Source organism: Drosophila serrata, unplaced genomic scaffold (genome assembly GCF_035046125.1).
Source record: "Drosophila serrata isolate PLE 108 unplaced genomic scaffold, ASM3504612v1 contig_376, whole genome shotgun sequence".
Lineage (NCBI taxonomy): Eukaryota > Metazoa > Arthropoda > Insecta > Diptera > Drosophilidae > Drosophila > Drosophila serrata.
In genome coordinates this window covers 3,155,950-3,171,075 of record NW_028257274.1, presented here as the reverse complement: position 1 = coordinate 3,171,075, position 15,126 = coordinate 3,155,950, and the positions used below count along the sequence as shown (strand labels likewise).

Sequence of the window (15,126 nt, the reverse complement as noted above, 5' to 3'; positions counted from 1 at the left end):
TTCCTCCATTTATTCCAGGAGATGGCCGCGAAATGACAGAGTCCCGATCACGCCTGGGCCTGGGCCTCAACAACTACAGTCCGCAGTCGGAGCAGCTGGACATGTACTACAATACCCGCGGTGGTGGCGGCGGCGGCGGCGGAGGAGGAGGTGCCATGGGTGAGCCACCGAACTGGGGCTACAAGCCACCACCTCCGCCATCTTCGGTGATCACGGAACAGCCGACAAAGGGACATGCATTTGCTCCCTCGCATGCTTACTACCAGAATGCCGGCACCCTAGAGAGTCTGGCCGAGAAGGTGCATGCCTTCTACCCGGGACAACCGGGTGGCCCGCCTGTGGTGGGTCCCTCGAGAAGAATGTCCACGGGCACCGGCAATGTGGGTCTCGCCCAGCAGCATGCTCGATTCCCACGTTCCGGCTCGGATCAGCATTTACCTCGCGTGGAATATGCCGACTACTCCAACTCCCTGGGGCGGCACTCGCTACTCCGTTCGAGCTTGAAGCCTGGCACAGCTGGAGGAGCACCGATGCCCGTGGGAGTGGGCGGCACCTTGGGACGCTACGGACGCTACGATCAACAACGCGGCGGTGTGTCCAAGTACGGACCACCAGCTGGCGGAGCTCAGTCGCTGACACGTCGCTCTAGGCCCAACCTGGACTACTCCAGCGATACGGAGGCAACCATTGGACCGCGGCCAAGTTACTATTATTACAATCGTCCCGCCATTGGGAGCATGCCGCGTGGAGCAGGACCCGGACCGGGATCAGCTGCAGCAGCCGCTGCCATGCTGGCCGGAACAGCGGATCTCAATAAGTTCAACTCGCTGCCCAGAGAGCGTCCCGGCGTGAGATTGGGAGGCATTCGCTCGCGGATGGGTGATCGCTTGGTGGACGAGAACGATGGCAATACCTCGGCGCCCGAGTTTGATGTGCGGCGAGGCAGGGATCTGCGTCAAAGGATCACCGCAAGTCCTTCGATATTCACGGCGGACGAGTACCGCGCCTGGCTAAGAAGGGCGCCCAGCAGCTCGGCAATTGCGGAACAGATGCGGATGACCCGCGACATGTTTGCCCAGCCCCGGGCACAGCGGTTCTCCTGCAGCGCCGAGAACATCCACGATGCATTGAGAAATGTAAGTTATACCCTTTAATTTCATTCAGAAGTATACAATTTAGTGAAGGAGTCATTTCCGACCCCCTATATATTCTTGATCAGCATTAACAGGCGAATCTTTCTAGCTTTCTCCAGCAAATATTTAATTTTTTAAAAATTTTGAAAATTTTATAAGGGGTTACATCGTTAAAATTGTCAAAAATTGGCAAAAATTTGAGTTTCTTCAAATTCTTAACTGAGTATGCAGATTTATTAACCTAGTAAAAATTAACATAGGACCGCTTTCCGAATTAAAATTGAAGCATATTTTGCTGAGTTATTAGTTTTTTAAACTTCGATTTTTTCGAAAAAATTGTCATATACAAATATGATATTGATTCAAAGAATGCAAATATTTTAAACTGCAAAAATATATCAACTTCGGCTTCCCGAAGCTAGTTTAATTTCTTGTTATTTTATAAACTTTATAAATCTACAACGAATTTCTTTCCACATAGACGGAGAGCATCTACTCGAGCAGAACCCACATCCTTGGCACCGGCACTTTGGACCGCAATATGGGCCTGACCCGCCCGATTTCCGCTTTGCCCGTGCGCTCCATGTCCTCGCAGCATATCGGCGGAGCGGGTTCCATTCGCTCGCCGAGCATACGGCGAATGCGGCAACTGCTGGAGCTCTCCGCCGGCCCAGCAAGTCCCAGTGGCAGCATCATGAGCACCGGTGGCCACCAGAGTCCAGCACCCACGCCAAGTGCCACACTGCCGCGTCAGCACCGTCAGATCGACATCAATCCGGCGGAGTTTGCCAAGTACAAGCTGGACAAGCCAATTGTGGATATTGGTGGTGTATCGGGCATGCTGTGGATCCATCTGCTGGCAGGTCGCAGCTTAAGAACAGCACCCGAGGGTGCAAGCGGAGGAGCAGCACAGCCCGGACAGACCAGGGATCTGTATTGTGTCATCGAATGTGATCGAGTACACAAGGCTCGGACGGTGGTGCGTTCCGGTGACCTGCAGTTCGATTGGGACGAGTCTTTCGAACTGGATCTGGTGGGCAATAAGCAACTTGATGTTCTAGTCTATTCCTGGGATCCCCAACACCGGCACAAGCTGTGCTATCGCGGGGCCATCTCGCTGTCCGCCATCCTGCGCCAGTCACCGCTCCATCAACTGGCCCTGAAGGTGGAGCCCAGGGGTACGATATATATCAGGATGCGGCACACCGACCCATTGGCGTTATACAAACGTCGCGGACTGCCTAGCCTGAGGGCTGGTTACCCCACACTCTTTGGCGCCGATCTGGAGACGGTAGTCAACCGGGAGTCGAAGGGTGCGCCTGGATGTGCACCAGTTCCCATTGTCCTCAGGCGCTGCGTGGAGGAGGTGGAACGCCGGGGGCTCGATATAATCGGGCTATACCGACTATGCGGCTCCGCCACCAAGAAGCGGCTGCTGCGCGAGGCCTTCGAGCGTAATAGCCGTGCAGTGGAATTGAGCCCGGAACATGTTCCTGACATCAACGTCATCACCGGCGTGCTCAAGGACTACCTCAGGGAGCTGCCGGAGCCGCTGTTTACGCGCTGCCTCTTCCAGATGACGGTGGATGCTTTGGGTAAGCTCTATCAAACCCCAATGCCAGGAGAAGCAATTAAAAATGTTCCCTCTTCCAGCTGTCTGCTTGCCAGATGACCCGGAGGGCAATGCGAAATTGATGCTTAGCATTCTCGACTGCCTGCCGCGGGCGAACAGGGTAAGTTTTTAGTTGGATATTCATTGAATTCTTAACTAAAATTTCTAATTGTGTGTAGGCCACTTTGGTATTCCTGCTCGACCACTTGTCGCTGGTCGTTTCCAATTCGGAGCGGAACAAGATGTCCGCCCAGGCGCTGGCCACAGTGATGGGTCCACCGCTGATGCTGCATTCGGCGAGTGCGCAGCCGGGGGCTGACATCGATCATGCCCAACCGATCGCGGTGCTCAAGTATCTGCTGCAGATCTGGCCGCAGCCGCAGGCGCAGCATCAGCAGATGGCGCAGCACATGGGTGGCGCCGCTGGAGCGATGATGGTGGGCGGTCTAGCCACCGCCGGTAGCATGAGCAATATGGCCGGTGTTGCTTCAGGTAACGTACTCCCAGTGTCCGATCCACCCAAAGACTGAGCAATCTCCCCTCTCCCTGAGCAAACCAAAGACCACACAGGACACAGTTATCCGAACCGAAAGAAAATGAATACAATTTAGCAAACACACCCCACACTTGCAAGAGTTTATTTCCCTCTTTTTCATGTTTCTGCTTTGGATGCATCGCAGCATCAGCAGCTGTTTTCCAAGCCAAGTCTTCAAGTCACCCAGCTCGACCTCCTTTCAACTTCAACTTAAACTTGAACTCAAGTGCGGCACTCGAACCGTTCTCACTGTTAGCTCTTAATGCAATCCACACACACACACAACATACAAAACATATTACATTACAACATCAGTCAGAGACTCAACAGGTTGCCACTGTTAAACAGTATTAACTTAACATCAGGTCAAATAAATAAATGGGGTCATATCATTGACTTTATTAACTGTTTATACAAGTATATCAACTGTAAATCCTTTTAAAACTAAACACATCAATTAATAACTCTTTAAAATGTGCTAACTTAAAGTATGTTCTAGATATCTATAAATTTATTCAAGATTTAGAAATCAATTTTAAGAATTTATACGTTTCTTGAATCTATAATAACAAAAAGTAGTACATAATACCATATATACAAGTGGCAACTGTTACACCTCACCCTACAAAACCCAAATCACCCAACTCCACTCCACTCCAACACTCCATATCCAACACTTTCCAAACATCCACTCAGCCACCCGGCATGACCTCGATTCGCGTCCACATTAATATTGATTAATACAGAGTCCTATGTAGACAGGTCGGCGCGGCGAGTCAACAGGGCAGCGTGGAAGCAAAGTCAGTGCGTTGCCAGCGGACAGACAGGCACTTCTACTGCAGCAGCAGGCGCAGCTCATGGCGGCGGGCAACCTACTCCGCTCGTCCACTTCGGTAACCAACATACTCTCCCAAGGCCATCCTCAGCTCTCAGCCACAGCCAACAGTCATCTGTATCAATCAGTAGTGGGTCAGTTAGCTCAATCGCATCGAGCCTTGCAACAAGCGGTGCAACAGGTAAACAAACAGTAATCACACTCACAACACAACACACCACAGGCAGAACAACAGAACAGCCATGCGAACAATGAGAAACTAAGACAATTGAAACAATATGATAACAATTAACAAATAATCATAAATACTCAATCACCACATACACAGAACATACCTCATTCACATTAAACACACAACACATTGCACTCTTACTAATATCCAAAAAAGATATGCTTAGGGTGGAGGATCTGTTTTTGGCTTAGAAGTTTATTATTTTCAGTTTACAGGGTATTTTTTACTTAATATAAGCAATGGTGATTATAAAATTTAAATACAATTTGATTTACAAGACTTTTCTCAAAGTCAAAAAGATGACATGATTTAATTGTTAATATATGTTGTTTTAGTTTTTTCCTTTGAAGGGTATTATTATTTTAGTCAGAAGCCTTTAACGCGGCGAAGAAGTCATTTCCGACCCTATAAACCTTATATAATCTTGATCAGCCAAAATTTCAATTTTAAACTAAGTATGCAGTAGCTTTCCGAATTTAAATTAAAGCATTTTTGGCTTAGTTATGAGTTCTTTTAATTTGATTTGTCTATCAAAAATATCATATAAAAAGATGGATTTTAAGAATCTTCCAGAAGTTGTTACAATTTTAATCAGTGAAGGAGTCATTCTTGACCAGCATCAACCAGGCAATTGATCTAAACATGTCTGGAAAAAAAAAAATTCCGAAAATTTGAAATTTTTATAAGGGGTTACATCATTAAAATTGTCAAATTTCGAAAAAAATTGAAATTTTTAAAATATTAAATGAAGTATGCAGATTTATAAATCCACTAAAAACTAACATAGGAAAGCTTTCCGAATTAAAATTACTACATTTTTGGCTTAGTTATGAGTTATTTTTGAACTATTAGGGTATATCATTTATCATGTTTCTTTAAAAATTTAATAGGTTCAAGAGGTTATATTATATATTATTATATTTTTTATATTTTATTATATATATTTTATCACCCCCACTAAACGAACTAACAGACATAACGAAACAAAAACCCATATAAAACACTTCACAATTCAGAAACATTTTCTTGCTCTTCTAACTTTTCCTGTTGACCGTTCTGCAAAAAAAGTAACGATGATGATACGAACATACATATATTTTCCTACTTAACTATTGAAACTAACCAAGCATTATCTGTTGTCGATTTGATTTGAGCTTCTTAACAAAAGAATAACATTGCCAAGCAAATAACAAATAGCATAAAGTAAATCCTATAATTTGCTGTGATCCGTGATCGATAGACGTTGTAATTGTGACTTACACATATATATCTATATATATCTAAATATATACTCCGACATGTCAGTGTGATATATAACATAATATAACGATGGTAATAATGATGATGATTTGAGCGATGTGATAAATGTTGAACGGCGTGTTAAGCATGATTGGCCCACTACTGGTAACAAATAACATACTCGTAACGACTATTCCAACCACCTCTCTATCTCTATCTCCGTATACCAAATCCAATATGTCCAATATGTATTATCCATACAGCTCAGTATGCTAAACACATGCCGAACCCTTTAAAAAAAAAAACACACATCATGTAAATGCTAACCACTGCCATTGTAAAATAACTCCATCAATCATCACCATCCTTTTGTGCATTCCACCCTACCAGGACTACCTCAGTTCAGTCCCAGTTGTTGGGGTAGTATCCCCTTTTTGAAAGTTCCTTTCATGATAATACCCTCATTATGTTAACTCAAAGCACTGCTGATGTAGAGTAGAGTACAAAGATGGGTTGGGGAAAGAAACACTATCTTAAGAGCATTTCCTAACTGCTTTCAGTTTAAACTTATTGAGTCTACATAGGTTTTTGTTTCTGTTCATTTCGGGGATAAAGTATTAAATATGCCGAGTTAATATAGCACCTTTATTTATACATCACCATCCTTCACTATCCTGTTTAATCTTTATCTATATCACTTGCACATTGTTCATGCACACTAAGGAATTTGGCTTTAAAGTAGAGCTCTTTAAATCGTATTAAGTGTTTTCAATGAAAACGAAATCCAACCTTAACTCTCTGATTTAAATTTAGTTAAAAAGTTACCTACTTTAAGGTCGAATTCCTCAAGTTATTACCTCGTTTGCATGTAGAACACCTCACCTCAGATCACTGCACCTCACCGCTTTTGCCCTAATACCAAATGCCTATACAAAAACTATATAACTCCCAAACTATATAACCCCTTTTCCCCCGATCGGTTTACGAATTGGCCGCCATCCGTATGAGAATTTGCACCGCGCACGTACTGAAATTGTCTTTTGTCGCTATTGATATCTTAATGTGTCCGTTGAATGTGTCGTCTTACACTTAACACACACACACCATACACGAAGAACACCCATTAATACACTACCAACAACCCAAAATCTAGTCAAAATTTTATTAAAATTCTCCCGTGCACCATTACCCAAGACTCAGCACGTTATTGCGACCCCCCAAAGTATCCATGTCCCCAATTTCCATGCCTTAGCTGTAAGAAGTCTATTCGCAGATTAACCAACTTGCCGGGTTTGCCCTGCTCCCTTCTCTTTCTTCCCCTTTTCTTCCATAATCTCTTGCAGCCCTATCAATTGGGGGCCTCAGTGGGCTCAGCAATTCCCGACCAATCGCCACTGCCACTTCCAGGCACACCCTCCCCCGGCAGTAGTTCGGCATCGACGGGCTCCGGCTCGGGCTCCGGATCCGGATCGGGTAAAAGTAAGTCTGCAATAAGAGCTCCCAGAGATTACCTAGCTAATGACATTGTAATCCCCTTGTAGGCACGGATACCATCAAGCGCGGTGCCTCACCCGTTTCCGTGAAGCAAGTCAAGATCATCGACCAGCCCTCCAGTCCCTATTCCATTGTGCAAAAGAAACCGCCGCTGCAGAAGGATGCGCCCATTGAGATCACCACACCCACTACCCAAGCGGATGCACCTGCATCGGGGAGCAGCATCCGGGACAGAGATAGCAGCAACGGCGGAACAACGGCACGCAAATCCAATGTGGACTTCTACGAACCGCACAAATCGCTGTCCAAGAGCTTGGTGAACGAGGAATCCAGCTACAGCTCCAAGTACTCCTCCAGCCTGGATGCGGCCATGAAGAGCAGCAGCTACGGCAATGGAAATGGCTACACGCCCAGCAAATCCAACGCCGGGAGCAGCCTATCCACCGGCGATGACTACAAGGCCATGAGAAACAAGTCGAGCGCCACCTCAAGCTCCAGTTCGTCGCAGGCCACAGTGCTGAGCGCTGGTTCGACGGCCACCTCGGCTCCGACCACCTCCTCCGATGACTCGGACGATCTGGTCTCCTACAAGTCGTCGGCCTCAACGAACGCTCTGTTGGCCCAATCGCAGGCCATGACCACCAGCCAGCTGATGTCCAAGTATCTGAAGCGAGAGCCACGAGTGCAGTTTACGCCGATCAAGTCGCCGGATTCACCATCGCCACCAGGAGGTGGCGACGGACTACCCAAGGGTACCTACCAACTAGTGGCGCCCAGTACATCATCGAGTGCTTCGACCAAGCCAGGAGCCACAACTGGAGCGATTAGCAAGTACACCACGAGCTCGGCGGATTCAAATGTGAGTACGAATAGCCAGAAACAGGCATCGCCATCGCGAGTAACCACCAGCAAGGTGGCCAGCAGCACTGCCTCGTCCTCGCTGGTATCCACAGGCCGGCGACTATTCGACAGTCTGGCCTCGTCCTCGTCCTCGGAAACGGAGACCAAGACCTACATTGGGGCTAGTAGTAGCAGCACAACCTACAACAACGACACCAGGCACTCGGGCAGCAGTAGCAGTAAGTCGGGAATGGGCGGGGCTTCGGGAACGGGATCGGGATCGGGATCGGGAGCAGGTTCCGAGCACCGGAGCTATGGCAGCACGCTCTTCGGCAGCAGCGGCCTGGGCAACGGCAATGGGAGCCACAATCATTCGGGAATCAATCCCAGTCCCTTTACCACCACCAACGGCAATGGGAATCACAATACCATGCATTTGTATGGAACCCTGCCCAAGAACGGCACCACCTCGACGGGGGCAGCCCTGTTTGGCAGCTCCTCGGCGAGCAGCTCCTCCTATCACTCCAGCTCCGGGGCGGGCACTGCCAGCAGCAGTGGGGTAAGCTCCATGACGGGCTCCACGAATAGCTATGACTTCTATACGAGCACCAGCAGCTCCTCGAGCAGCTCGCGTCCCTTTGCCAACGGGGGCAACAACTACCACACTCTGGGCACCTATCGGGCCCAATATGCGGCCACGAATCCCTTCCTCGATGCCTTCGACGAGAAGCCATCGGAGAAGAATGGCAGCGGTAGTAGTAGTAGTCACCAGGATAAGTTGGGAGCTGACAAGGGGAATCACCACAGGGCCACGGTAATGGCGGCATTCCAGTCCTCGGGTGACTCGAAGAACGGTAGCGATGAATACGATGATCTCAAGTGAGGAAACACCATTCGATGTGGTTAAAAAAAGGGAAATATGAACTAAAGCTGGGCTTATGCGCATTTTAGTTCAGTTTAAATGCTAATTTCAAAGTAGGATTTAGTCTTTATACCATTGAGTTATATTTAGTGAGCAGTTCTTTAGGTTTTTGTTTCTCCTTAAGCTTGATTTTGTAAATAGTTATTTAGGAATTTGATTTACTCAAGCGCATAAGTGTAGTAAGCAAAACGAATGAAAAAGTACGAAAATATGAATGCCATACAATGCTGAACTCCGTGTTCTTTTGAAGTATTTACAGTTTACAAATTTACAAGATACAAGATACAAAAATGATACAAACAAAGATACGAAAAAGAAGCAAATAAACGAATATTAAACCATTAACAATAAATGCGAGCGAAAGGCATATGAATCCACAACCCAAAACCCAAGCGGAATACGATTAAATCTGTGTGTTTGTTTAATGGAAGCTTAGCGCCTTGGCAGCTTAAAAACTTCTCTTAAAAAAATAACCACGAAAACAACGCATTCAGCTAACATAAATCCGAATTCAATAACATTTACGAAACAGTATTTTTGAATGAACTAAGTATGTATGAATAAATAATAATAATAAATTGAATGAGAATAACAACAAGCATCGTATACAAGTAACAACATTTAACAAGAAACTCTAACAAAAAGGTTGAACGAGCATTTAATTTTTACAAAACAAAACAGAACAGAGACAAAGCAAAACCACACCACAGGACAATTTCTATATAAATATACATACTATACTTATAACTATATATAACTAATACGCTGATGACATATTTTTGCATACTCCCTCCGGGTCCCTCTTAGAACTGCTGTACATACCCCACACACACAACATGTCCTTCTAGAAGTAATCTCTAACCACAGCCCAGTGCTAACCGTGTGCTATGTGTGTTTCAATGTGACCAACTCCCTTTCTCTATCTATATACTATATGACAACCTATCTGAATCTGAATCTAAATCTAAATCGAAATTGAATTATTGGATGACTTTTTGAGCAATATATACTTGCCTAAACAAACAGTTTCTCTACGCCTCTTATACATGCATATATATATACAGGGGCATATGTGGTCAGATCGGAGGATCAGGTAAAGCTATATGCCCACACACACCACACACGGATACATACAAAATACATGAATTTATTGACGAATCGATGTGCTTAGTTTTTGTATGAAACAAAGTCTGATATACACACTAATATACAATACAGTACAGTATAATATTTATAACCATTTAAACATAATTATACAAGACGATGGAAAAACAAGAAAAAACTAAACAAAAAACAGACAAAAAAAAAAGAATGAAATAAAATACAAAAAGTAAAGCTAAAAAAATATATATACTATAAAAAATAACAAATAATCTAAAGACGCTTTGCGATTAAGACGGATTTTACTGCAAATTATGATTCCCAAAAGCTTTTTATAACGTATTGGCCATACTGTGCTTAATCCCCAACAACAAAAATCGTATAACAAATTTACATACATACCAAAAACATATTTATAATGATCCTATAACAATCCGCATTAAAAATATCTCCCAACTAACGAATGCTACGGAACTGTAAATACCCACAAAAGAAATCAATGTACTACTACAACGTTTGTGCTTTAGCTAGAGTATTCAGTCTGGTCGGTCAGTTCAAGCTAGTTCTAGTCATAGTCATCGCAGTTATATATATATATTATATAGCCTAGCATTAACATATTATTTAATTAGGCCAGCCAGGGAGCATAGTAAGCAATAATAAATTCACAGAGTAGAACAAGGAGAAATAGGAAGGGATATGGAATTAATCGTCTTCATAAAACCACTTCCTTCAGCTGAAAATACCAAATCAAGAAATACAATTCAAGTTCATATTCAAATTTCTCATCAATTAATTCCAAATGATATAGCCAAGATTGTGCATTATTTGATTTTAATAATTAAATACAGAGTAATATCGATCGTGGGAGTGTTTTTAAATAGCAAATTATTCGGTTAATTGTTGTCAGATTTATTTTATACGAACGGAGAACGGAGAGTGTTAAACATGATTCTCAAAACCAAAAGAAAACCAAAGAGTTATAAACCACAGCATAGGCAAAACATACATCTAGTTGAGGCAAATTGATTTTTATATAGTGAATTGTTAATTATTGCATATAGCGAGTAGAGTTTTAAATAATACAATGAGGCAAGAATGAGGAAAACGTGTTCAGTTGTAGCTGCCCCAGAACCTGGTTATTGATTTTAGGATTTTAACGTCGTTTAACACATACCAAAGAAACGTCAATGTTACTACAGCTGTCGCCTTCGTTTTAAACACACTAGTCTTAACCCATAATCCGAATAACAATATCCCGTGAGAGTTAATCCAGGATGCCCCCCATTAGTAGTCCCCCTTTGTTCACCCCTAAAAGCTTTAATCGTTGAACGACCCCGACCCGAAGGTTACAAATTCGAGACATATTCTACAAATACCAGATACTAACTAGTAGGAGCGAGTACTATAGAGTCGGACAGACAGCACTTTGATTGATTTGCGAATTGTTGTGGCTTCTTAGTCGTAGTTAGCTTAGCCCTAAGATGTGGACAATTGGTGGCAGACTGGGTAAAAGGAATAGAAATCTTAATCCAAATCAGAAAGTAAAGATAGTACGAGCTGGAGCTGGAGCTGGTGGTCAGTTGGTGGTGGAAGTGGGTTTGGAAATTGGGGAAACGCTGAAGCTATGTATATGCCTGGCTTTTGCCGCTTGAAGGGAGTGCTGCGCTTGTTCTGGGCCCCCGATCCTGTTCGATGATATGTACTTGTACTTGTACTTTAGCAACCTTAAGAAGCATACACTATGGAATATATATCACTGTGTCATATCGTACATTTAACAGCAAGTAAAAGCAAACAAATTGGAGCCGTTTAGAGAAGGCAGGAGGGTAAGGTAAATTGTTAACGCAAAGTATTCACACACGTATATAGAGAAAGTATGTATACAAACCTAAATTAAAATGAATAGAGCGGCCGAGCAGCAACTACATAATACATAATACATACTACATAATACATAATGCATAGTTAAATACTAAACTAAACACGATTGATTGGCAGGCAACGCAAACCAACAAGTACTACAAATTGTATATGCATTTAATTTAGAGTATAACTACTACTAACTAAACACACCAAATAACTGATGACGAAACCAATCCAACTGTTGGCTGGCAAGGGGGGCGAATGGCAAATATGAATTGATAATTGAAATCGAACTAATTTACCGAAATGTATTGCACAATATCGAACACTTATAAATATTAGCGGCAGTAACTAAGGCTATACATACAGCAAGTAATACGCATACGAATAGAATCGAATACAGGTTCGGCCTCCACTTAAGTTCATGACTCATGACTCGAATCGATCTCGGTGGGAAAAGGGGAACTCGGGCAGTTTGAATGGGAGAGAGCTCAGCTACGATCTGGATCCGGATAAGTTGGATAGTGCATATGCCTAAGTATATAAATATACATATATATATATATATAGTGAATGTGTGAATTTATGTATGTATTAAATGTGCCTAAACTTTAATTTACTTTTCCACAAAGAAGATCCCTCCTTTCGTTCGTTCGTTTCCCCCTAAAACAGAAAAAAACACACCCCCACCTTTGAGAACGCTTTGACCGGGGACTTTTCCATTTTTTCGACTTTTCGATTTTTCGAGCGGGGCAAAGATTTCTTTTGTCGAACTTAACAAGTAAATGGAGACCAAATGCTCAGGGCTTTAGCGAGTTATAACATAGTAGGCGTAATATACAAAACAACAAAATGATAAAACTTACAAACTAAGTGTAACCACACACATCACGAGCATGCTCCATCAAACGTTAGGCGAAATGCATTCTTTTAGTTCAAACTGAAATTCTTAGCTCTTGTGCAACATGCAACATGCAACATGCAACATCAACAACAAGAACAACAACAACAGAAGCAGCAGCAGCCATAACAACAACAAGAACAATCCAGCAAACAAATTTACAAAAATCCAAGCAATCAATTTGTTGAAAAGACTGAAAACCAAAAAATAAAATAAAACAAAAAGTGAACGAAGGATACCAACAAGAACAAGGAACTCTCTACCGACAGAGATAGAGAACAAAAGAGAGTTTGCGTAGAGAATCGAGAATCAGAGAAAACCAAGAAAATATGCGAATATTTTGCAGAAGATCCCCAAGTCATGGAAAGTCTCAGAGTTTCATTTTAGGTTCATCATTTTGTTAAACGAGAACTTCAGTTGAGAAACCTTTTCTAGCGCGTCATTGAACTTTATCGAGGTGTAATCATACAAAAGAAAACCTAAAGTAATAGTGAAATATTAGCGGAAATAATACAAATATTACCACCAGCATTTTGCTACCTACTTAATATGCAAGTTTAATAAATAAATGCAATAAGAAATAGTCTAACAAATAGTTCAAAAACCTATCGAAGGGCAGGCGGAATGAAGGCGAATAAAGAGCGAGGCGAGCGTAAACAATACCCTAAAATACAATCTAATGGCAAAATTAATTCCGATCGTACTTTGAAATCATTTTCTAAAACCCACCATATAAAAAAGAGGAAGCGAAATGAACAAATTAAACTTAACGTAAATCTAGATCTCTCCGTTTGCTACATACCATGATAACAACTAGCGCCTTCTTCGTTTGGTCCTCTCCTAATAACTAATTGCTTAGAAACCCAAGAACAATTAATGGTATATAGTAAACATATGTATATATCTCTGTATACGTATTGCGATTCTCAGTACTTATATAAGCAGACAGCAAAACAGACAGAGCGAAGCCACAACGGAAGCGAAAGCGGAAGCGGAAACGGAAACGGAAGAACCGAACCCAACCAACTGACACGAACGAGCATTTCGAGGAGACGACACATTAGCGAGGATTCGTTAGAACGGATAATACTCTGATTTACCACTGCCACAAAGAAACAAACAAAAACAAGTAACAAGTAAATTGTAACGTTAATATAGACATAAAGCCCCAGCCGGGCGCTACATTACACATATACTTTGCATATAGCGATAAAAATGATATATATTGACAAGTGAATAATTTGACACAAGGACATAAGGCGGAAATCCATTGCAATTATCTATATAGTGTGCGCCGTGCATCGTGTGATTGCCCAGCGAGCGCAAGTAAACTTAACATTATTATTTATTCCGAACAAAATAACAATAATAATTATCTCATAATTATGGAATGCAAAAACCAAATAAAAAAAACTAAACCCCAAATCGTTCTTTGCGTGAGAATAAAGCGATGTTACATTATTTAATGAAAATATATATACATATAAATAAAATTAGTCTTTTATTGATTTGGGGGTTTCGAGAACTGGGAGATCGAGGTAAGTTTTCCAATATAGATAGTTGAGCATCTCTAGTGGTAGATGCACATCACTGTTGGCAGGTAAGATGCTATTTTATCCCAACAGCGCGAAATAGCTAAATGAGCGTGTCTGGGGGCAAGTAGGATACCATTTTTTTCCCAACAGAGCGAAATAGCTAGATGCCCATCACTGTTGGCAAGTAAGATGCCATTTTGTCTCAACAGCGAAATTTCTTAATGAGCATCTCTGGTGGCAAGTAAGATGCCATTTTCTCCCAATAAAGCATAATAGCTAAATGAGCATTTCTGGTGGCAAGTAAGATGCCATTTTCTCCCAATAAAGCATAATAGCTAAATGAGCATCACTGGTGGCAAGTAAGATGCCATTTTCTCCCAATAATGCATAATAGCTAAATGAGCATCTCTGGTGGCAAGTAAGATGCCATTTTCTCCCAATAAAGCATAATAGCTAAATGAGCATCACAGGTGGCAAGTAAGATGCCATTTTATCCCAATAATGCAATATAGCTAGATGCGCATCACTGGTGGCAAGTAAGATGCCATTTTCTCCCAATAATGCATAATAGCTAAATGAGCATCACTGGTGGCAAGTAAGATGCCATTTTATCTCAATAATGCAATATAGCTAGATGAGCATATCTGGTGGCAAGTAAGATGCCATTTTCTCCCAATAAAGCATAATAGCAAAATGAGCATCCCAGGTGGCAAGTAAGATGCCATTTTATCCCAATAATGCAATATAGCTAAATGAGCATCACTGGTGGCAAGTAAGATGCAATTTTCTCCCAATAATGCCATATAGCTAAATGAGCATCACTGGTGGCAAGTAAGATGTCATTTTACCCCAATAATGCAATATAGCTAAATGAGCATCTC

General features: G+C 42.5%; 1 protein-coding gene across 1 annotated transcript in view; it reads left to right on the top strand.

Annotated features, from left to right (window-relative positions):
* RhoGAP100F (Rho GTPase activating protein at 100F) overlaps window positions 1-14,197 on the top strand; it is a 30,079-nt gene extending 15,882 nt beyond the window's left edge. Inside the window, exons 5-11 of the mRNA XM_086839796.1 lie at window positions 19-1,136; window positions 1,615-2,728; window positions 2,787-2,866; window positions 2,925-3,237; window positions 4,043-4,296; window positions 6,930-7,065; window positions 7,128-14,197. Coding sequence (XP_086695922.1) covers window positions 19-1,136; window positions 1,615-2,728; window positions 2,787-2,866; window positions 2,925-3,237; window positions 4,043-4,296; window positions 6,930-7,065; window positions 7,128-8,803 — 4,691 coding nt within the window. The 3' untranslated portion in view covers window positions 8,804-14,197. The remainder of the gene's footprint in view (window positions 1-18; window positions 1,137-1,614; window positions 2,729-2,786; window positions 2,867-2,924; window positions 3,238-4,042; window positions 4,297-6,929; window positions 7,066-7,127) is intronic.
* Window positions 14,198-15,126: the final 929 nt, after the last annotated feature.